Raw genomic sequence first — 24,763 nt, 5'->3', positions numbered from 1 at the left:
ACACCACTTTTTGTACACTTGAACAGCTTACCATTTTATTGCCTAATAATAGCAAAAAATAATACGTCTCATCGAAGTTTGAGATAGATTTTTATGTTGTGACAAGGTTTCTGTCGGCCTTCGGGTGGTTTCTCTTGATGCTACGTGAAAACTCGTATCCATAATCTCATTGCATTTGATGGGTGACAACTACTATTCAACCCTGTTTCACCACCATCTGCTTGTAATACTGGAGCACCAGCACCCAGAGCAGTCAAGCTTTACACCAAAGAGGTCAACGATCAATCTGATGTCTGAACTATACTCTGGTACTGAGAGTGCTGTGAGATGTGTTGGTACCATCTCCGCCTTATTTCCGGTTGGTACTGGAGTTCGTCAGGGGGTGTGTACCGGCCCCCACACTTTTCAGCGCTTGTATGGACTGGATTCTGGGGAGGATGTTGAAGAGATCAAGCTGCAGTGCATAGTTTGGGAATGTCGAGATCTCTGGCCTTGATTTTGCAAATAGTCTTTGTGGAGACTCTAGATATCCTTTTGGGGGTCCTCGAGGTGCTGAATGAGGAGTCGGGGCCACTGGGAATAAGGATTTCCTGGGTCAAAACTAAGATCCAGGCTTTCAGTGACATCTTGGTTGCTGCTGTCTTATCTGTACCTGTTTGTGGTGAGGACGTTAAGGTCACAGAGAGATTCACTCATCTTGGCAGTGATATACATCTCTGGTGGATGTGAGCCAGAAGTCAATGGACGTCTGGGTTGGGCCTGGGGAGTCATAGATTCACTGGATCATGGGATGTGGTGCTGCCGGTGCCTGTGCAGGACGATGAAAGTCCAAGTCTTCAGGTCCTTGGTGCTTCCAATCTTGCTCTAGGGATGTGAGACTTGGACTCTGACCAGGGATCTGAGATGGAGAGTTAATATCAGGTACCAGGCCTCTTCGGAAAATCCTTGGCTCGAGCTGGTCGAACTCGTGTCCAACGAGCGGTTGCCGAGAGACTCAAATGAGATTTGTTTCCTGCATAGTCCGTGAGCGTCAGCTGCAGCTCTATGGACATGTGGCTCGTTTTCCTGATGCTTATCCTGCTCACCAGATTCTCTCAGCGAGGGAGGCTCGTGAGTGGAGGAGGCCAATGGGCCGACTACGTGCCTTGTGGTTGCATTGCAGCAGGTTGATCAGAATCTCAAGGAGACAAATTTATTTTACGTGGGTATATCCACCTGAAGTTCCAAAATCAGCCGCAATTATAATTTTGGCATGTTTTTTTGTTGGAAATCACATAACATGTAGAAATGCAGACATTTTGTTGAAAAAAAAAAGTTGCAAATTTTTTTTTTCTCTAACAATTTTTTTTTTGGGGGGGGGGGGGGGGTTGGAAATCACTTAAAACATGTAGAAATACAAAAAAAAAATTCAAATATTTTTTCAAAATGGTCGCCATAGCGGCCATATTGGATTTTGGACCAAGTCCAAAATCTAATAGCATGATCCTTGGACCATAGCTAATCCCCCCCCACCAAGTTTCGTCGAAATCCGGAGTTTTTTCGTCATACTGTTCACAAACAAACAAACAGAAAGGGGTGAAAACAGTAACCTCCGATCTTCGATGGTGGAGGTTAACAAACAAACAAACAAACAGAAAGGGGTGAAAACAGTAACCTCCATCCATCTTCGATGGCGGAGGTTAATGAGAACCACACCTGCACTGCATTAGCCGAATGCACAAGTCGCGCACACAGCACATGCACACACATACACGATATCACTTAGCGCTAGCTCGCCTAGCATGTACGCATGACGACGAAGCTAAAGTTGATGAACTCGGTTGATATTTCTTCATCAAAGTCATCATCATGGCTGGCGGGAGAGGAAAGGGAATTGGGAAACAGGTTAGATATGAAATTTCATTCAATGAAGTATGGGTGAAGGAAATTATGTGCATTCACACTTTAATTTTGCAATAACCAGAGATAAGTAGGCAAAGGGAAGCGATATTTTCCTTTAATTTTGCATTCATGAGGATCCTTTCCATTCGACTGCTCTTTCTTTTCTCATGTTGACAACTATGCCAATGGAATGTTCAGAAGCCATACTCCCCGTTATGACCTCCACCACCGAAGGTGAAGGAGGTTGTTTTCACCCCTGTCTGTTTGTGTTCAGGATATCTCAAAAAGTTGTGGACTGATTCAGATGAAATTTGGGGGGCAGGTTGGGTTTGTGACAAGGACAAACTGATTAGATTTTGGTGAAGATCTGGATCCGACTACTTTAATTTTAAAGTGATTCTTCACCATTGAGAGATAGGGCCAAAAACGATATATAGCACGATATCTCAAAAAGTTGTGAACGGATCCAGATGAAACTTGGTGGACAGGTGACAGATGAGTGTGTGAGACCACAACAAATTGATTCGATTTTTCGTGAAGATGCGAATCCAGATACGAGAATTATTTGATTCTTTAAGCGATTACTCACCATTAAAAGAGAGGGCCAAAAATGATTTATTGGGTGGTCGCTAGACTACCGTTATTCTCAGGTTTTCTGTCTGTCTGTATGTATGTAATGGACAGCTCTGGAGGCCAGAGGAGTCTACCGATTTTGATGAAACTTGACTGGTAGGTTCATACCAGGATCGAGTTGTATGCTTTTGAGCACCGTTGCTATGGACGCCACCATTGCCTAGCAACAGGACTTTGAAATTTTTGGAAAATCCTAAAAAAAAAAAGTGAACTCCTTCAATACAGCGCGTGTGGTGAAGCAAATGAGTACACTAATGTTAAAATATGCAATTTATGCTTTTTTCAGTTGAAAAACAATTAAAAAGCGTTCTTAATATTTGAAATGTAAAAATCTTGTTATTATTGTGATAAGCAACTATATATATATATATATATATATATATATATATATATATATATATATATATATATATATATATATATATATATATATATATATATATATATATATAACAGAAGGAATGAAATCGTTTGATACAGCGTGGCAGGAGGCCACAAAAGAATGATAGCATAAGAAGAACTTAGCTTTCAGCATTCGGCGATCGGCGCGAAATGCGATGGTGGGCGGAAATGACGTCTTTCGTTCGTTCGTACATGAGAGGGGCGCGTTTCTTGGTTTTTTTCCCGTCAAGCAATAAATTCAATGGTTTTCACATATATATAACACATTAGTTTCACAAATTTCTATTGAAATACTTGGGTATTTCCGTCAATTCTCACTATTGCCGTCTCGGTTACGCACTGCCATATACCGGACGGCCATCATTGGCTGTCTTGAGGCAGGTGGGGGGGGGGACAGGGGACACCGGAGACGTGGTAGACACCGGGGACATTTCAAACTCGGTGCAATTGTATACAGCGCATGCGCTGTAAAAAAAAAAAAATAAAAAAAAAAACTTCACAAATCAAAAATCGGCTTCCACGCTTTTATGCGCACTATAAATCAACCCCTTTGTCAAAAAATTTCAGCCCAATCCGTCAAAAACTGTATGACTAGTATGCAATTATATAGCAACCACCCATGGCGCCTCCCGGCTTGTAGCATGATATTTACCTCCACCACCGAAGGTGAAGGAGGATGCGTTTTCACAGGATATCTCAAAAAGTTGTGGATAGGTTCGGTGTGCGACAAGGACAAACTGATTAGATTTTGGTGAAGATCCAGATCCGAATTCACTGTTGAGAGATTGGGGGTCAAAATAACGAAATCTAGCACCATATCTCAAAAATCTATTGGGCCAGATACGTTCTCGTGGATCAGGCATTACGGGGCGTAGGTATGCGCTCCACCGAGTGCCCTTCTAGTTATACACTCACTGTACTTGTATTTCATTCGTTCATTGCAACTTCGACTTTTCATCATCAATTTTCAAGATCAACCAACATGCAACCCCCTCCCCCATTCCTCCGACAAATGCACAGTGGTGGATCCACAGATCACCTTGGCAGGGGGACTCGTCATTCTCATCATCCTTTCCCCCTTACTCGTGCTCTCTGTAGCCGCCGCCGCTAACACAATGCATTCGTTTGGGGGAAGTTGGCCCACGAGGATCGGCTAAAACTGAAAACAGCCAGGCCAGCAATCGTTCAAGTACCACGATAGTACCGTTTCCATGGAGACCGCCATATTGTTAAAGCGGTGCTGAGCAATCCCGTTACCTTGCAGCGCTTGCTCGGGCGCTTCGTATCAAGCAAGCCGCTCGCTAACGGAACGCACCGACGGGTGCTTAGAGCACAAGACCCCCGTCAAACTCACCGCAAATGTTTCTGGCCCGAGCTTCGTGATACCACTGCCAAACGAAAAGGCCTAATTTCCACGCCTTCACGTTTTTCCTCTTGATGTGGTACTTCTGCCTCGCTCGAACGCTTCCAGACTCCCAGCTGGACAAGATCTCCTTCCGTTTCTTGATTATAATGGTGGCTTGAGCGTTCGTGATGTCCATCTCTTCGGCGATGGCTGTGAGCGACATCTTGCCCGTGTCGAACAGGTGAATGGTCTTGACTCGATCCTCGAACGTAAGGACTTTACGTGATCGAGGCATCTTTTTCAACGAGGCGGCGGACCCGAGACCACGTGAAGAGCGAGCCTGATGCATGATGGGATACCCTACCTCATCGGAATGAGATTCTTCTTCTTCTTCTTCTTCTTCTTATACTTCTACTTCCGGATTGTGACAACCAATCATCACTCGGACGTTTTGTTTATCGTTTCGTTTGATTCAAATGAGATTTTCCCGCCCAAAAACAGTTTTACTCACTTTTTCATGTCCGTCACGTTGAGTGATCACCAATTTTGTCGCACGAGGGACACTCGACGCGGGAGGAGGCCGTTCGGCCCATCATGCCTGCACCACATCAACGGCGGAGCAACTGCATATCTGTCAAAACGACGCGATCTCATTGGCGGAATGAGGGGACGAGTGGGGATGGGATGTGACACGCCCCGGGAGAGTATCCCAAGGTTGGCAAAATAATAAATAAATATATATATATAAATAAAAAAGGAAATACAATATCTTTGTTTTCATTATTTAAATTTAAAAAACCGTTTATTCCTTTTTATTCGTTTTTTTTTGTCGTTGTAACTGTACAGACCGGAAATTAATAAACTCGATGTGTTTGGGATAAATGTGCACAGCGTGTTGGAAAGTTAACTTCGTGTCTGCAGAGGCCGTATGTTTTTATTACGTGTGTACCCCGTAAATCGATAATCCTGCAGAATTCGGAAATGTCGTCACCCTGTCCCGGAACTCCTGATTTATTTCTCTTTCACCCCGATTTGAATTTGGACAGGTCATACGTGTATCGTCTCCCACCCAATCGTAGAAATTGGCTGACGTTGTGTTTTGGTGTTTCTTAACACGTTTGAAGTTTTGTTTTCATAGTTCGTTTTGTGCGGTGCATGAAATCCATGTCGGTGTAGATAGCATATGGGTTTAAATCCTTTTAATTTTTTTTTTCATTCCTAAACTATTTTCTCACGCCATTTGATGTCAATATATATATATTTATTTTTTGTAAATTACTTACACTGGGGAAATGGGAAAAAACATTTTTCAACGAAAGCCCAGCAAAGTGCGGCCCAGCGGCCTCAAGTGGAACGCGTGTGGAGGATAAGGAGGGAAAGTCCTCAAATGAAGACGAAAGTGTGAAAAAGCAGAGCAACAGGCGAAGCACGCGATGTCCAACGCGCTCCAGGCCGGCGAGGCGGTGCAGAAGTTCAAGCTGGAGAAGGAAATGGAGTTGCGATTCGAAGTGGAACCGCGCCAGCCCCTGTTGCTGGAGCTCCTGTGCGGCTTCGCCGAGGTGTTCGGCACGGAGCTCACGCGGAACAAGCGCTACCGATTCGACACGGGGGCCAAGGCCGCCGTGTTCACGTGGCACGGCTGCGAGCTGCAGCTGACGGGCCGCGCCGATGTCTCGTACACGGCGAGGGAGACCCCCATGTTGTTTTACTTGAACGTCCACGCAGCCCTCGAGCAGATGCGCCGCACCGCGAGTCGCGGCGACGAAGACCGCGGGCCCAGGGCCATGGTCGTCGGACCGACCGACGTGGGGAAGAGCACCTTGGTCCGCTTGCTGTGTGGCTACGCGGCTCGGTTGGGTCGCAGGGTTACCCTGGTGGAGATGGACGTGGGTCAGGGCGCGGTCAGTCCTCCCGGCACCTTGGCGATGCTGAGTGTGGAGAGACCCGCGGACGTGGAGGAGGGATTCAGCCTGCAGGCTCCTTTGGTGTACCACTTCGGGTCCACCACCCCGGGCTCGAACATCAAACTGTACAACAAGGTGAGTCACCTTTAATAACGTCTCTTCCCCCTCTCCGTCACCCGTACGTGACGTTTTTCAGTCGGCACGTCTTGTGCACAATTTGAACGCCCGACTGTCCACGCAAAGGGAGGTTTATTAACCTCCGCCATCGAAGATGGACGGAGGTTACTGTTTTCATCCCTGTCTGTTTGTTTGTGAACAGTATTACGGAAAAAACTCCTGGACGGATTTCGACGAAACTTAGTGGGGGGTTAGGTATGGTCCAAGGATCCTGCCATTAGATTTTGGACTTGGTCCAAAAAAAAAAAAACTTAGAAAATTTTGCAACTTTTTTTCAAAAAAATTTCGATTTTATTTGAAAAATATTTGATTTTTTTTTTTTTTGCATTTCTACATGTTTTAAGTGATTTCCAACCCCCCAAAAAATGTGTTGGAGAAAAAAAAAAACATTTTGCAACTTTTTTTTTTTCAAAAAAAATTCATTTTATTTGAAATTTTTTTTTTTTTGCATTTCTACATGTTTTAAGTGATTTCCAGCCCCCCCAAAAAAATTGTTAGAAAAAAAAAAACAAATTTTGCAACTTTTTTTTTTTTTTTTCAAAAAAATTTCGATTTTATTTGAAAAATATTTAATTTTTTTTTGCATTTCTACATGTTTTAAGTGATTTCCAGCCCCCCCAAAAATTTGAGAGAAAAAAAAAAAACATTTTGCAACTTTTTTTTTCAAAAAAATTCGATTTTATTTTTTGGCATTTCTATATGCGCGTCGATCTAGTTTAGTTTATTCAATCGTGGTTCAGTAGAGTCTGATCTGTTTTGACCTACAATGAATAGGATATCAGGTTCACTTAAGTGACCCAGCAGTGTTGGCGGCGGAGGTTTTGCACTCTACCGAGTGCTCCCCCTCAAGTTTACTCTGCACTACTCATCGTGGCGGGAAATGGTGTTGCTCAATGTCTGGGGTTGTGAGGATAGCTCCGAGAGGGGGTGCACTCCCCGATTCTCGGTTTATTCCCCGACCCGACTACAGACTGCCCTGCTGTATCGCAGGTATGGTGTTTGCAGGTAGTGAAAGCATCCACCCGATTGGACCTTTTAACCCAGGGTCCTCTGTTCTTTTTTTTTTTGTCTTTTTGTCAGGTCAGGTTCGATCTGTGACCTGCTACAGGTACCATGTAAACCTGTACTAACCTGTTCCATGGTCGGGTTGTCGGCGACCAAACCGTCTCCCCCACCAGGTTTTCTGGTGAGGAGGGTGTTTGGATATGGACACCCAGCAGGATTAAAAACAAAACCTGTCAAAGGGCGGAGGAGCTCCTTGTGAGCCAACGGCCATCCATATCTAGTGCCCAACTGTGTCTGCGGACGTCCTCCTGCAGTTGGGTTACTTCTTATTAGGAGGTTGGTGGCAGGATTTGCACTCCAGCCACCGTAAAACGCTTCATTCCGCAAAACGCAAAACGCAAAAAATCTGGAAACCCACTCCGTGGGAGTACCTCCTGTGCAGCTTCCCTTCGCAGGGCAGCTCACCGGATGATGGGATTGGGGCAAAGCCTTCGGGACCCCCAATCTTTGATAGGAGGGAAACCACGGGGTAACATCCCTGGGTCAGATTGCGGGAGAGTGTGTCGGAGTGGTGCTGAGGTGTCGTCCACCAGACGGCGGTCTCCTTGGGTTAACCTGAGGCGGTCCCTTCGGTGGGTGCCTGGAATGTCCTATCCCTTAGAGAGGATGATCACCTGTCTCTGTTATCATCTGAGCTCAAGCGTTTGGACATCGGGATTGCAGCTCTCTCTGAGGTTCGGAGACCGGATTGCGGCGAGATAATGGTGGGTGGTTACACCTACTATTGGTCTGGTCGCTCTGATGGTTACCATACCCAAGGAGTTGCTGTAGCTGTGTCCAATAAGCTGATCCCAATGATAATTGAGGTAACACCGGTCAACGAGCGTATTATGAGATTAAGGATTCGTCACTCCTTAGGTGTCATTTCCCTGGTCTCTATTTATGCTCCGACTGAGGCGAGCGATCTTACCGTGAAGGATGCATTCTACGCCACACTCGAGTCTGTGGTTGATCAGTGCCCCAGACGAGATACACTTCTAGTCTTGGGGGATTTCAATGCATCGACTGGAACTGATAGGGACGGTTATGAGGTGTGTGTTGGTCCCCATGGGTCAGGAACTATGAACCAGAATAGCACTAAGTTCCTTGACTTTGCAGAAGTCATGGACTTAGGGTGGCTGGTTCATGGTTTCAGCGCCCGCAAGCTCATCGCTGGACTTGGTATTCCAACGCTGGCGGTGTGGCAAAGGAGATTGACCATGTCCTCATTGACGGTCGTTGGAGGATGATCCAGAACTGCAGGGTCTACCGGAGTGCTCAGTTCCTCAATACTGACCACAGGCTTGTTGTAGCAACTCTAAAGCTGCACCTTAAATCCTGGAGAATGGTACCATCCCAGCCTAGGCTGGATGTTGCCAAGCTCAGGGATGAGAGAGTAGCTGAGGAGTTTGCGAACAGGCTGAGTGGACACTTGGGGGGGGTCTGGGTGCTTTGGGGGGTCCTGAAGAGTTGTGGAGCACCTTCAAGACCACCGTCCTTGATGTTGCCGGTGGATGCCTTGGAGTTCACCGCAGGGCAAAGAAGAATTTTGTCTCTCAAGGGACACTGGATACCATTGACCAGAGTCGCAGGGCCAGGCTGAATGGCAGAGCTGAGCTGTTCAGGGAGCTGAGGCGTAAAACTGTACGTGCACTGAGGGTGGACAAGGAGGCCTATGTGCGAGGAATCTGTGAGGGGTAGAGCATCACCTGTGGACAGGTGATTCTCGTCCCGCTTACAGGGGAATTCGCGCATTACGTTCATCCAAGCCCATCCCTCGGAGCACTGCAGTTCGAGCAGAGAGTGGTAGGCTCTTGACAGAGGAGTCTGAAGTGAAGGCCCGCTGGGCCGGTTACTTTGAGCGGTTGTACCAGGCTGATCCCCCAGCTGTCGAGTTGGACGTCAAGGGTGTTACAATCCCTGATGCGGACCCTCGAATCAACTGTGGTCCACCATCGCTTGTGGAAACACGGGCTGCGGTGAACCAGTTGAAACGGGGCAAAGCTCCAGGGATCTGTGGCATCCATGCTGAACTTCTCAAGGCTGGTGGAAATGCTGCACTCGCGTCGTTGCATGCAGTTTTGTGCTCTGCCTGGAACACAGGCATCATCCCAACTGACTGGAAGAGGGGCCTTGTTGTCCCTCTCTGGAAAGGGAAGGGTGATCGCCAAGACTGCAACAACTACCGAGGGGTGACGCTGCTCTCAGTGCCGGGCAAGGTCTTTGCTCGGATAATTCTTGATAGGGTTCGCCACCATCTGCTTGAGCACCAGCGTCCAGAGCAGTCAGGCTTTACACCAAAGAGGTCAACGATTGACCGTATCCTTGCTCTTCGTGTCCTCACTGAACGCAGACGAGAGTTTCGGCAGGGGCTGCTTGCAGCCTATGTTGATCTCTCTGTAAAGCGTTCGATTCAGTGAATCGGGATGTCCTCTGGAGGATTCTTGGTCTTCGTGGGGTGCCACCGAAACTGATCGATCTGATGTCTGAACTCTACTCTGGTACTGAGAGTGCTGTGAAGTGTGGTGGTACCGCCTCTGACTTATTTCCAGTTGTTACTGGAGTTCGTCAGGGATGTGTACTTGCCCCCACACTTTTCAGCACTTGTATGGACTGGATTTTTGGGAGGATGTCGGAGAGATCAAGTTGCGGTGCATCGTTTGGCAATGTCAAGATCTCGGACCTTGATTTTGCAGATGATGCAGTCATCTTTGCGGAGACTTTAGACATCCTCTTGGGGGCCCTCGAGGTGCTGAATGAGGAGTCGGAGCCGTTGGGATTACTGGATTTCTTGGGTCAAAACAAAGATCCAGGCTTTCGGTGACATCTTGGATGCTGCTGTCCTGTCTGTGTCTGTTTGTGGTGAGGATGTTGAGGTCGTGGATAGATTCACTTACCTTGGCAGTGATATTCATGTCTCCGCAGGTTGTGAGCCGGGAGGTCAATAGACGTCTGGGTCGGGCCTGGGGAGTCATGGATTCACTGGATCATGGGGTGTGGCGCTGCCGGTACCTGTGCGGGAGGACGAAAGTCCGAGTCTTCAGGTCCTTGGTACTTCCAGTCTTGCTCTATGGGTGCGAGACTTGGACTTTGACCAAGGATCTGAGACGGAGACTTAATTCCTTTGGTACCAGGTCTCTTCGGAGAATCCTTGGCTATCGCTGGTCGGATTTTGTGTCCAACGAGCGGTTGCTGAGAGAGACTCGGATGAGATTTGTTACCTGCATAGTCCGTGAGCGTCAGCTGCTACTGTATGGACATGTGGCTCGTTTTCCTGACGCTGATCCTGCTCACCAGATTCTCTCAGCGAGGGAGTCTCATGAGTGGAGGAGGCCAGTGGGCCGACCACGTGCCTCATGGTTGCAGCAGGTTGACCATCATCTCAAGGAGATGGGGATGGGCCTGGCATCTGCCTGGGGGATGGCCAGACGGAGGCCCCTGGAGTACCGGCGGAAAGTGGACGCAGCGACGCGCTGTTCTGGCACATGCTCCCATACCTGACCTCCTCTGTTCTGCCAGAGACCCCCGGGACGTTAAAGACCTTTAACCCAGGTAGGCTATTCTGTATCGGCACCCAAGCATCCGAATCCTATCTGCCTTCTCTATCACCAGCCGTGGGACTCGTGTGGGTCGTCTTCTATTAATTAATGGATCGTCAAGGTACTGACTCGAGGTGCCAAAGGACCGGAATCTCCATCTTACTGGAGGTGATGATGTGCTGTCGTCCTTCCAATTGGTCTTGAAACTGATCTAGGTGACCTGGTAAAAAAACAAAAAACACACACTCACACACACATTTTGTCCTCAGTTTTGTGACTTTCTTGGCTTTGTTCTGGGACATCAAATCATTGCACGAGTCTTTATATATTTTTTAAATTCAAGAAATCCGATTATGTACCTGATTCCCAATATCTCTGTTCCGAAAAGGTGTGCGTCGGTGTCACACGAAGAAGCGGCATCACAACTTTTGTGGTTCCTGCTGCATCATCGAGTCATAGATATTGTTTGGAAAACCAATAATCGATCTACTTGCTTGGAAAGCTAATAATTGATCGACTTGGAACAAAAATTCTTGTCCGATTCATCTGTGAAAGGTGCCTGTTTTACAAGCCCTCTTTCCATCATTGCAGAAGAAGAAGAAGAAGAATGTGAAGTTGATGATGTGGTTCCATCGGTAGCCTTTATTATTGTACGACGGCGGGAACACTTTAGAAGGACACGGGAGCACACAAAATCGTATATAATATTATTTCTCAAAGCAATACAAACCAGAGAGTTGGTGTCAAAGCCACCCAATGCTCGCCTGTTTATACATTTATCGTTTTTAAAAGACTCGTCTAATAATGTTTTTTATAAAGCATTGCAGTGAAGTCTGATCCAAATAATTTTAAAGCAATATTTGTATTTTGTAATCAGTGAAAAATAGTGTGGTAGATAAAAACATTAGAAAGGAAAAAAACTTTAACGTTGATGTGCTACAAAAAAAAGTTGTTTAAAACATTCGAAATTATTTTTTAATTTCAACTTCACTGCATCAATAATATACCCCAGAGGAACCTCCATGCCAAATATCAGCATCCTAGTCCACATTAAATGAATGACAAGCTTCTAAATAACTTGCACCATCCCCCCCCCCCCCCCATGTTTTACTTCATTTTTGGCATCATCATTGAGACTTCAATAGACATGCAAAGTGTTTGTGAAGTACAACATGTTGTCATTTGATTAAACCCATCAGCAAAGTGAAGGGTCGGCACATTCATATAGTATGATGGGAAAGCAGAGCAGACTATTAATGGATTAAAATAACTGAAATGGCATTGCAGCCAGGAAGAACGAAGCCCACACGAACAAAATCTACTGCCACAAGATGAACGAGTACGAACCAGCCACTGAAATCTCACTTTTTGAAAGTTAATATTAAAGGATGCCCATACATTAATACAAGTTCCTATCTGGCTGCTCTGTCAGCAAACATTTGCGTGTGGATGTTGAATACCCCACAGTACATTTTGAAAAGAGCAGGTCATTGTCTGCCAGTCCCTTTGTATTCAGCAAATTTTGCATGTCCACTGTAATCGACGATGGGAATTGTATCGCATTTCTCCGATTTCTCCCACCTAAGGTTGTGTCCCGACTTGCGGACGTATTCAATCGCCGCTGTGAGCTGAATCGACGAGCGGCGGTGTCCGGATGCATCATCAACACCACAGGCTGGGTGCGCGGCGCCGGCTACCACGCCCTAATTCATGCTGCCACTGCTTTCGAGGTCGACGTCATTATTGTGTTGGACCAAGAGCGACTGTTCACTGAACTCCGTCGGGACCTCCCTCACTTTGTCAATATTGTGCTCTTGCCGAAGTCAGGTGGTGTCGCGGCACGCTCCAAGGAGTTCCGTCGCGAGTCACGAGATGATGCCATCCGACAGTACTTTTACGGCTTTCGTGGCGCCTTTTTCCCCCATGCTTTCGACCTTCGTTTCACTGATGTTAAGATCTACAAGATCGGTGCACCTGCAATACCGGCGTCGTGCCTGCCTCTCGGGATGTCTCAGGAAGAGAACCAGTTGAAAGTGGTTCCGATCACGCCAGGGCGGGACCTGGTGCACCATGTATTGAGTGTGAGCATGGCCAATGGACCTCAGGACAATGTAGTTGAAGCGAACGTTGCTGGTTTTGTCGTGGTCACGGCCGTGGATTCGGACAGAGGCCTTTTGACTGTTCTCTCTCCTGCCCCACGTCCGCTTCCACAGACTCTTCTCCTTGTCATGGACATTCGCTTTGTTGACCTCAAGTAATGTCCACATTCTGCTGTGTTTTGTCTCTTACCTCTAAGGACAAAAAAAAACACGAACCTGAGGGTTGTACAATATATTGATATTGCACTTCCAGGTAATCCTCGGCTTGGATACAGTTTTTATCTTTTCAAAATCGACTTTTTATAAGTTTTGTTTGTAGTCTTTTACATCCACTGGCCATTCATTCACTAACTTTATGTACTGGGAGGTTGGGGGGTGGGGGGGGATCTAAATAAATTTAAAGGGAAGGTTGGTGGGGGAGAGAATGGAAAGGTTCAAGGTGATGGGAGTTCTAAGATAATGGAAAGTAGCATGGGTGAGCATCGGGGGAGTGGTGGTTTGAATATGCTGCTGCATTTGCGTATGTAATGAATATAGCTCCCAAACAAATTAGAGCAATAAGGTGATAAAGATGGGTCATGTGATGTGAAATTATTTCTTGGAAAATGAATGAGTACATATTGTTAAGAAAACATCCATCATTGGTTTATTATTATTATTAATCTGTTTTTTGTTTCAAAGCAAGTGCGGTGAACATTCCAAATAAAAGTTTGGAATGACAGTTTATATCCATTTGTGCCGTTCGTGTGTTCCACTTCCAGGGTCCTCTCTTCTGCCAGCGACCCCCGGGACGTTAAAGACCTTTACTTTATGGCAAGGAGATATCGTGCTACATTTTTGGTGTTCATTTTCTGGCAACCTTGTGATTCTGCGAACTCATCAGCACAACTCACACTTGTGCAGGCACGCACACAGTACGACTCTGACACAAGAGCTTTAATTTAAATACTTGCGCTGAACCCCCGTCCCTGGACTCGGTCAAACTTCGATTAGGAGGGGAAAGTACTGAAATGGGTGGTGTGCGGTACCAGGTGAATGTATGGTGTAAGGTGTGCAGTTCCAGGTGCATAATGTTAACTGAAAATCCCTGTAGTGTCCATCTTGTTTACCCCGTGTACCTCACCCCTCTCCCTCTCCCTTCCACAGATCTCCTTACGTCTGTGTTCCCCACCATTTTTTCCTTCCCTCTCCTGCCCCTCTTGTCTCCTGCCCCTTTTGTCTCCTGCCCCTCTTGTCTCCTGCCCCTCTTGTCTCCTGCCCCTCTTGTCTCCTGCTCCCCTTGTCGTACGTTCTGTGTTCACTCTCATACGAGCCTCGACAGTGTCTACAAAAAAAAAGAGAGTTACATTGTGCTACCGTACTTGGAGAAGCTTTGGAGATTGGCTTTTCGTATAGTCTTTTAATTTGCTGTCATTATAATATCAAGTTAATAGTGAAGATGCTGAATGAGGTGGCCTGGCAGAATACCTTGGAGGTATGTGCATTTGCCTCTGAGCTGTCTATCCTGGGTTTGAATCCTGACCCAGCTACAAACTATAATCCCAGTGTCTCACAGGGACAGGCATCGATGTGTGTGCCGTCCCTCTGATGGATGTTGAAGCGGGTGTCCCGTCTGCCGGCGTTAGTTGGTGGACGTGAAAAGTCCCACGATGTCCTTCGCGAAGAATGGGCGAGCTATTGTTGGCACCCTGAACAAATTACAATTCCTGCTCCAACCTACAGGAGACACTGTATCAGTGGCACAGCTGAGCCCCCAGCGAATGAATGATGCTACCCTTGGCAATGTGTTTCATGCAAAAGAAGCAGCAGCAAATGATGTGAAAAAAAAATCGGAGAATTATTATTTAGCTTTTTCTTTCAGGTTTCACTAGTGTTGGCCAGTTTCATACTAATCGTAGTATCAACCCTTTAAATATATTGCACCATATTATTGTGTTCAACGTTCTTGATTTCTAGTCCATTCTGTGCGTTTTAAATGTTTTATACCAATTGAGCAAGTCGCCAATGTTTGCCCAGCTGGATAGCTTCGATTTCGAGTTATGCAAACTTGATAATGCGCCGTCTATCCTCTGTTTGAATCTCGACCAAGCTTTAAGCTTTCGCCCCAGTGTTTCGCTCGCAGGGCGAGGCATCAATGTGTGACTGAAGGACCCATTTTTCATCAATGTAGGCATTGGGAGGATGTTTAACATCTTTCATTGGTGAGTTTTCTCCGATACCCTGAACAAATTACAAACCCATGCCAAAATCATGTTCAGTCGAACCTCAGACCTTGTCAGTCAGTTCCTGAAGACCTTGGTCAAAATCATCCCACCTCTTGGGCCGACCCACCAATTTGCAAATAATTTGACCCGTTATCGAAGGATGAATCAATTGCGATGTACAGTATGAGAAAACTATTAAGTAGTCGGTGTACAAATCAACGCAGTACATGGGACTTTAATCTGGGATCCCAATGTCATGTGCTCATTGCTCACAAGCCAAACCATGTTTAGTGTTTTAATCCCACTCCTGCCATATTAGATTCCTAAATAGCAATATCACTGCAAATATGAGTCCCGCATCAATATTGAGTAGGAGCTACATCATATTTTGACCCATAAAGGGTTAAAATTTCAGACACAAGTATGAAAGTAATCTTGAAGAAAATTCCAATGTTGTCAATTGCCGACATTTCCATCATGTCATGTCATGTTCATGTTTGGTGTGCAGATGGCGCCTCTTGATTGCTCCATGGCTGTCTTGCGGCGCTTCCTTTAGTTTTTCACTATTCTAGGATATAGGCGGTGGCTTTTGCGTACTTCCCTCCACTATAGATTGACGAAGGTTATGTTTTCACCCCTCTGCCTGTCTGTTTGTGAGCAGGATATCTCAAAAAGATGTGGATGGATTCTGACTAAATTTCACCCATAATCCTGTCCATCTCGGTCGAATGACGATTTCATGTTGATGAAAACTGGATATTAGTGATTAGTTTAAATTGCATACCAAGTCTTGTTCTTCACTTCTGTCTCTGGAATCACTTTGTTGAGGTTGTTCTGTCATACTCTTCCCTCCAGGGCTCAAAACAGGCAGATATCTTGTGGATTATTGTTTCCTCCCTTCCTCTCTTCTCGTGTCCCATTTGTTTATTGTTGCCACGCTCTCACTTCATATCCTCCATCACCTCGCTCTTACAGGAGCCTCAATCTTGTAAAGGGGAGGAGGTGTGGAATTTGGTTGTGACATTGTAATTGGTTATGATAATCTGAAGGTCAAACATGTAAGTGTATATGGAATATCCATATATGTGCTTCCATACGAGTGAGAAGTCTTACCAAAGAAATGTGTTGATATTGGAGAGCAAGTGTACCACTTAAGCAGCAACTGACCTGATTTCATCCACTGAACTTTCTACCTGTTTGGATTGCTGACAATTGAGAGGCCAGTGATTATCACAACTGAAAATGTATGCCATTCCCTGCCGAAAATCCCCAGGAATCTCTTCCCGATGTCTGTCCAATCCTGCTCCTTGCTTCACTGCCTCAAGGTTGCAGCTTCCCAGATCACCAGCTGCCCCCATTCCCATTTGTGATTTATTTTTTATTAACCCTAACATCTTGCCATACCCTGCTGTCTTCCTGTTGTTTTCTATACTGATGCGGCTGAGGGTCGGGGTGAGAAGACCACAAGGGGGGCGGGGGGGGGGAAGCCATCTCGGGTTCCCATCAGATTCCCCGGAATCGCAGGCTGTTGCACATGGATAACTCCATGACGCGGCGGGTCGCTAACCGACCGTGAACGCCAACATCTCAACCACGTGACTTAGGGTCCTCCGTATAATATCGGTTCCCTAAAAATAATCACGTGACCTAATTATCGGGAGAGACGCCCTCAGTACGCCTTGTCCAAACCGGATCAGATGTAGCCGAACGACACTGCCAAAGACGTACCGGTGAAAAGGAACGATCGTTGGGAATAAAGTCCTGGCTAGGCTAGGATATGGACCATGCTGGATCAATGAAAGAAAAGACAAAAACAAGCTGGGAACATTTCTACATAAGGATTTATTACAGGCAGGTGAGGAAAAATATGTGGCGCAATTAGAGTTTACTGTTGTGGAGAAGTAGAGATAGAAAAATGTGTGGTGCGATAACAAAACGAGCAACTTACTAAAGCAGACACAGAGCAGACTGATACCCATATATCTTCTGCAATCTTAACTTAAAGCGAGGACAGGCATCATGACACACACACACACACACACACACACACACACACACACACACACACACACACACACACACACACACACACACACACACACACACACACACACACACACACACACACACACACACACACACACACAACCAGATAAAGAGGAATTAATTCGAAGAGAGAAGATGAGGCTGATGGTCTCGTAATACTTTGCACGGTTGACCGACCGCGCCACCCAGTACATTTTGGGGGGACGCTCGACTGAGCAATCCCTCCTTGAGAATTGGCGCGTCGTCTCTTGCTTGGTTACGGTGCGGAGCAGCGCGTGTGGTCTGTGAGAAAGGGTGAGGCTGTCTGGCGTGAGGGAGGACTTTAGGTGGAGCCAGGTGAGTGGGTTGTCTAGCAGCGAGAGGCAGGCGGAGAAGGTCTGGGTGGGTGGAGCCAGTGGTGACAGTTAGGCGGAGGTGGTGGGTGGGTGGAGCCGCAGGTGGAGAAGGTGGGTGGGTGGAGCCAGCGGCAAGAGGCAGGTGGAGATTGGCTGGGCAACAGGCGCATGCAGAGATCGATCTAAGACCAGACAGAGGAAGAGGACGACTTTATAGGCCCTGCGGTGCAGGGTGAGGAGCCGCCCTGAAGCGATGTGTCGTCACCCGAATCGGGCGCTCCCATTGGGCCCCGGCCACCGCACGGCCCAGCCGCCATGTCTGGAAGCGGCCTCATTGTACGTCCGACGAGACATCGTTGAGCTGCGGAATCGTCTCACTCTGAACCCCGTGATATGAATCGCCTTGCACCGAACTCCCGGGCCATGCTCTGGCGACTGGCCGAGGGCCACGCCAGTCCCGCATGCCCGCTCAGGCACCCCCGGCGCGCTGCGGTTGGCGCTGATCAATGCGCTTGTCCTGTCCATACACCATGCGGCCCGAGCGATCCAGGCCGTACAGCATGCCTCTACTTGATGGCGACTGCATCGAGGCGGAGGTGCGGGAAGATATTGGTGGCCAAGGTGGTGAGCGAAGGTCGATGGTAAGATGCCATTGTAATTAGCACGCAGACCCGAATGAAGAGGTGCGCTATGCGTGCCCTGTACAATGCGATGGTATATATCACAGGGCTGTGTGTGGGTCCGCTATCATGCATGCGGTTATTTATCACAGTGGTGATCCTCACAGGTGGCTGCCCGAGCATGGTGCCAGCCCCGATCTGTGTCATGGATTGAAGGAAAGGATTGGATACAAATCAGGGTTGAAAAGGGCGCACCGCGCACGTCCTGTACAGCGTTGGGATTTATTGTACGGTTCTATTTCCCTTGACACTATTCTTGCAGCGGAGGATTTTTCCATTGTGTGGTTGATTCTTCTTTTGGCCTCCGCAAGGACATTCATACGTACCATGGCGGTGGAAAGGAAGAAAGAGATATAATCAGACCTTGCTATAAGACCCACACAACGCACTTCGTCCCATTTGACCCACGAGACATGAGGGAAAGGTCTAACTGCATGTATATTAATGAAATAACTGTCTGGCGATCACTGTATGTTGGATGCCATTTCCTTAGAGGCATGCGGTTTTCAGAACCGCAACAATGCTATACTCTTTATAGAATATTGGATTGGTTCTGCTGAAGAATTAAAAAAAAAAACAAAAAAAAAACATGGTCTGGGCTCGTGTAACAGCTAGGACACAACAGATCAGGACATAACATAACAAAAGGAACAACAGGAGAATGGGGAAACGATAATCACAGGGCAGAGGCAGAAGGTAGACGGAGACTGACAAACAAGGGATGCAGTTAACGATTTAAAAAGTATTAACCCCTTTCCAATAATGCCACATTTAGATTAATTATGAATGATGTAGAAACTATTTTTCCAAATTAACCTTTTTTTATTCATATCTGAAGAGATCAAACTAATAAACACCGTTATAGTTGAAGGAGGTTACACGTCAGGAATACCTGCAAAAAACATGTACAGAACAAAATTCACTGGTTGTAAAAGTATTCAACCCTGTAGGTCAGTAATTGATCGAAGCACATTTTGCAGCAATGATTGCTACGAGTATTTTTGCGGAGGTGTCTTCCAGCTTTGTCCAGTGAGATGGTGAAATCTTTCCCCATTCCTCATATGAAAATTGCTCTCGTTCTGTCAAGTTTCATTGGGATAATCGATGGACTGTAATCTTCAAGTCTCACCAGAAATGTTCAATCGGGTTCAAGTCAGGACTTTGACCGGGCCACTCAAGAACATTGATTTTCTCCTTATTCAGCCACTCCAGTGTGGCTTTAGCTTTGTGCTTCAGCTTCAGCTTGTGCATTGTCCTGCTGAAATGTGAATCTCCTACCCAGTTTCAGATTCATGGCTGACTTAAGCAGGTATTCATCAAGGATTCTCCTGTACTCTGCATCGTCCATTGTCTCTTCTATCCTGACAAGCTTGCCATTCCCTGCTGATGAAATCAGCCCCATAACATGATGCTGCCACCACCATGCTTGACAGTAGGGATGGTGTTGACTGGGTGATGTGCAATGTTAGGTTTATGCCAGACGTAACGTTTTAAATTTAGACCAAAAAGTTCAGTTTTTGTCTCACCTGACCACAAAAAGTTTCTCCACATGTCTACAATATCATTAAGATGCTTTTTCACAAACTCCATACGAGCTTTTAGACGAGTCTTTTTTTCAATAATGCCTTCTCTCTTGCCACCTGTCCATGGTGGCCAGCTCTGAACCAGTTTCCTGCTTGCCCGGCTGCTGAGTTTGGATGAGCGAGCTGATCTGAATAGAGTCTGGGTTGTATGATACGTCTTCCACTTCTTAATGATGGATTTCACTGAACTCAAAGGGATGATGAGTAACTTTTAAATCTGATAACCCTCTACTGATTGGTGCTTCTCCACCACTTTACAGTGTTGTCAGAAAGTATTCATACCCCTTGACTTTTGTCACATTTTATTGTTACAGCCTGAATTTAAAATGGATTCAATTAAAAAATTTTGTCACTGATCTACACAAAATACCCCATCATGACAAAGTGAAAACATGTTTTTAGAAATCTTTACAATTATTTTAAAATGAAAAACTGAAATGTCTTGCATAAATAAGTATTCAACTTCTTTGCTATGACACTCCAAATTGAGCTCAGGTGCAACCAATTTCCTTTGATCATCCTTGAGATGTCTCTACAACTTGATTGGATTCCACCTGTGGTCAATTCAATTGATAGGACATGATCTAGAAAGAAACACACCTTTCTATACAAGTTCCCACAGTTGACGGTGCATGTCAGAGCAGAAACTCCACCATGAAGTCTAAGGAACTGTCCGTAAAACTCCAAGATAGAATTGTGAGGACGCATCGATCTGGGGAAGGTTTTCTAGATTTTCTAATTTGGGAACTCCAGCATCAATTCTAGAGTTTTGAAAGTTCCAAAGAGCACAGTGAGCTCCATCATTAGGAAATGGAAAGAATATGGAACTACCCAGACTCTTCCAAGAGCTGGCCATCTGACCAAACTGAGCAAGAAGGACCTTGGTCAGGGAGGTGACCAAGAACCCATGACCACTCTGATAGAACTACAGAACTACAGAGTTCCTTGGCTAAGATGGGAAAATCTGCCAGAAGGACAACAGTCTCTGTAGCACTTCACAAATCTCGGCTTTATGAGAGAGTGGCCAGACGGAAACCACTCCTGAGAAAGAGGCACATGACAACATGCCTGGAGTTTGTAAAAAGGCACATGAAAGACTCTGAGAGCATGAGGCAAAAGTTTCTGTTGTCTGGTGAGATGAAAATTGAACTCTTTGTCCTCAATGCAAATCACTATGTTGAGCGGAAACCGAGCATGGCTCATCACCCGTCTAACACCACCCTTACCATGAAGCTTGGTGGTGGCAACATTATGTTGTGGGGATGCTTTTCAGCGACTTTTAATGATATAGGGAATAATGAATGGAGCCAAATACAGGCAAATCCATGAGGAGATCCTGCTTTAAAGTGCAAAAGACCTTAGAATGCTACAAAGATTTCTGTTCCAACTGACAATGACCTCAAGCATAAAGCCAAAGTAACACTAGAGTGGCTTCAGAACAAGAACATGAAAGTCCTTGAGTGGCCCAGTCAAAGCCCAGACTTGAATCCCATTGAGAATCTGTGGAAAGACTTGAAGATTGCTGTTCACCGACGCTCCCCATCAAACTTGACAGAGTTTGAGCAAATCTGCAAGGAAGAATGGGAGAAAATCCCCAAATCCAGATGTGCAAAACCGATACAGATATACTCAAGAAGTCTCGAAGCTGTAATCGCTGCCAAAGGCGTTTCGACAGAGTATTGACTCAGGGGTTGAATACTTATTGACACAAAATATTTCATCTTTTCATTTTTAATTAATACTTCTGCAGGCCACTGTGCATCGCCTCAAGAACGTCGGGTTTCCTCCCTTTCAGTTTCGTGTTAAATAGCGGTAGTGACTGTTTCAAAAGGTAATCATAAGTGTTTGTGGTTTATAATATTTTACCCATGTTGCAACTTTACTCTTCCAGGACAATTTCCTGTGAGCATGAAATTGGACCGTCTCGCTTTGTCCACTCACCGCAAACCTGTCACTCTTACGGGAGGGATGACTGACCTCTAAATTACTTACCCTCCTCACCCAACTGGCTAAACTCCTGATCTCGTGCTATTGCATTGTTATTGATGGTGTATCGTTAAAAAAAAAAATCCGTTTCTTCATCTCTGAAGGCTGATGTTCGAGTACGGTGTTGATCCAAATGGAGAAAATGTTCCCTCTGGTGTTGAGACAACAGGAATGATGTCGGTTGGCAACTACCTGCCCGCATACCCAGCGCCCTTTCTTTTCCCCTTCGTCTCTCAGGCTTTCTCTGGACTCCTGTACACCTGGCCTGACGTTAAGAGTCAGGCGAAGTGTTTCCAGTGACAATGAAAGACAGTGTCTCCGGGAAAACCTCGGCAGGACACCGGCTTGGTTGGGATTTCCTGCGGGTCGTTAAGTCGTCACGTCACTAAAACTGGCTTGACATCATGCCTTGCAGTCCTGCGCTACACACATGATAACAAAAGGGCCTTTGTATCAAACTTCAGTCCAACAATGCTGGTGTGATGTCCTTGGGTGCGACGCCACAGCGCCAGCCAAAAGGTTCTGCTCCCAACGTTTATCAAAGCTTAATGGCAACCACACGAGACGCCCTTTGGAGATTCTCATCGCGGGCTGTACAGATTGCCTGCGATTATGGGGGTTGTGCCTGCGATTCGATCGGAGGGAGGGGGGTGCTATGTGATGAGGGCTGCAATCTCGTTTACCATGACCCCCCCTCCCCCCGGGTCCCAATGCACCCAGCAATAAATATTGAATTTCATAACACACATGGGATCGCCATCGATGAAATGTTTGACTAATTACTGAAACAATAATTCATTGTCTTGTTAATTACACAATGCTAATTAGGACCTCCATTTCATTGTCATGTGAAACAGGTATCAAGAGATGGTCCTGTGATCTGATGTGTAAATTTGTTTGCCCACTCGAAACCGTTTGTTGGGAACGTGTGGTGAAGTTTACATGTTGTTGTTTTTCAAGGTTTCGAGTGGAAATGCTTCTGAAATTCCATGAAGTTGATCTCTATTGTATTCCCATCGCAACAGTTGCGGGTTGGAATTGTGAGCTCAACAACTGACGGGCTCTTCATCTTCCACACAACCTCATCATCCTCACAAGGCAATGGAAAACCACGGAGTGGATTTCCTTACCCAGGAAGCTCCTTTTGATAGCACCACCCTCCTGTGGAACTTGGTACAAAAAGAATAGGTTTCCCAGCCTGGAAGCCTCGGAACCCTCATAATAACAATTAATTAGAGGTCTTGCGTGGGTGGGGGGGGGTCTTAAAGGGTCTTCAAAGGTCGAAGGGGGTCTCAGCAGTCGAAAGGGTCAAAAGGTACTTTCCAATCGTACGTAATGACGAGAGACAAAAAAGCGTGACACGCACACACATGCACACACACATTCAAAATATGACGTCATTGTTTGCAAATGACTCGCTTTGGTTTCTGCTTCTTGGTTTTTATCGGCTTTGCATCTCAGCACGGTGCACGAATATCCTGCGGTGTGCAGCCCGACAAGTCTGTACTGTACCGACTGCCTTGCCCACAAGTCAGAACGTGGCTTCAGCAATCCCACGATTCCTCGTAACGATAATGGGGGCCTTCCCTATTCATGAGGCACTTGCAAACACTCTGGAGTTCTTCACTGGGCTAACCTCAAGCTTTGCGAGCAATTGTTGCATCGTTCGATTCGTTTAAACGTTTCAAACCATCTCATTCGCAGTGCCCCCCCCCCCTATTCATGCTCCTTCGTGCCCCTCGACCTCCACCCTCCACGTTGCTAATGGCAGCAGTTGATTGAGATAACGAGGGAAAGTAATACATAGTGGCAGGTTCCTGATCAAAAACAATTTTCCCTTAATGTGAAGACACGTTTCGGGCCATCTATTTATTATGTACGCAGTGTGGGGGATGGGGGGTGTAAAGCGGTGAGGGATAAAATTGGAAAATTTAATGAGAAATAAAGAGAAGGGGTGATAGGTAGAGGAAAAAGGAAGGGGGGGTGCAGTGTGGGAGTGATGGAAAGAGGAGGAGGTGATAAGGAGATTGTGGTCAACCTAAAGAAGGGAAAGGACGTGTCTTGGAGAAAACTATGGGAGGGGGAGAGGGGTGTCAAACATTCTACTATACTTGCTAACGTAATACATAGACGGAGCCTTTTTCCCTGCTGTCAGCAAACTTTGAATCGGTGTGATCTGATCTGTCTATGCATCATAATAGCAACAATGGAACAATCATGAGGGGGAGGGGTGGGGGTTCAACAGCAGTGGAGATAGCGTGACATGGAGAGGTGTTGAAGGAGTTTATAAAGAGGAAAACTTGAGGTTTTTTTTGGTGGAAAACAAATGGATGAATTGTGTAGGTTGGGTTCGGCCCAAAAGAGAAGAGAGGGTTCCATGGGCTGGGCCTGTGGCAGCTGCCTGTGGATGTGGACTGGGGGAAGGGACGACTTCCCTCGAGGAAACGGGAGAGAGCTGGGTGGGGGCACGTAGCTGGGGTCACGTTTAGAGAAAGAGGGAATGGGATGGGGGACGGTTTCGGGGAAGGCTGCAATTGGTGGTGGTGGTGGTGGTGGTGGTGTGCGGTGGGGGTGAGAGAGAGAAAGGGTCACGATAGAGAGCTGCAGTGACTGGGGCGGAGCAGGGGACGGCAATGGGGGGCTTCAGGGAGGGAAAGACACGAACGGGGGTGAGACCGAGACCTCTCTCTCTTCCCCCTCTCCCTCTCGCTGTTTGCCTGCGAAGTGGGTTTGCTGGACCATCGTCCAGCTCTACCCTCTACTGAACAATCCAAAAGCCGAATCTGCACGCTCCACTGATCCAGCGAATACAGAGATTGTCACCTGTACATCGCGGCAGCTCCGGAGACTCGGAACACCTGGACAAGGTCTCCATGGAGTCCAAAGACACAATCAGCGCCCATCT

The 24,763-nt window shown here is 46.4% G+C and overlaps 2 protein-coding genes across 2 annotated transcripts in view; both read left to right on the top strand.

The window, feature by feature from the left end:
• Positions 1-5,543: 5,543 nt before the first annotated feature.
• On the top strand, positions 5,544-13,750 carry CLP1 (cleavage factor polyribonucleotide kinase subunit 1). The gene is made up of 2 exons (XM_085856993.1): positions 5,544-6,300; positions 12,512-13,750. Exons 1-2 carry the CDS (start codon positions 5,695-5,697, stop codon positions 13,181-13,183), a joined length of 1,278 nt encoding a protein of 425 aa, XP_085713119.1. The 5' UTR covers positions 5,544-5,694; the 3' UTR covers positions 13,184-13,750.
• Positions 13,751-24,419: 10,669 nt separating this feature from the next.
• Positions 24,420-24,763, top strand: part of LOC147011803 (uncharacterized) — a 136,053-nt gene continuing 135,709 nt past the window's right edge. Inside the window, exon 1 of the mRNA XM_085856992.1 lies at positions 24,420-24,763. This exon is cut by the window's right edge and continues 26 nt beyond it. Within this exon, the coding sequence (XP_085713118.1) occupies positions 24,732-24,763 (32 nt within the window). The 5' untranslated portion in view covers positions 24,420-24,731.

This window comes from Eptatretus burgeri, chromosome 15 (genome assembly GCF_056783735.1).
Source record: "Eptatretus burgeri isolate ZD-2024b chromosome 15, Ebu_testis_v1, whole genome shotgun sequence".
NCBI lineage: Eukaryota > Metazoa > Chordata > Myxini > Myxiniformes > Myxinidae > Eptatretus > Eptatretus burgeri.
Note: the sequence above shows the minus strand (reverse complement) of the source record. Positions and strands in the feature narration are given on the sequence as shown.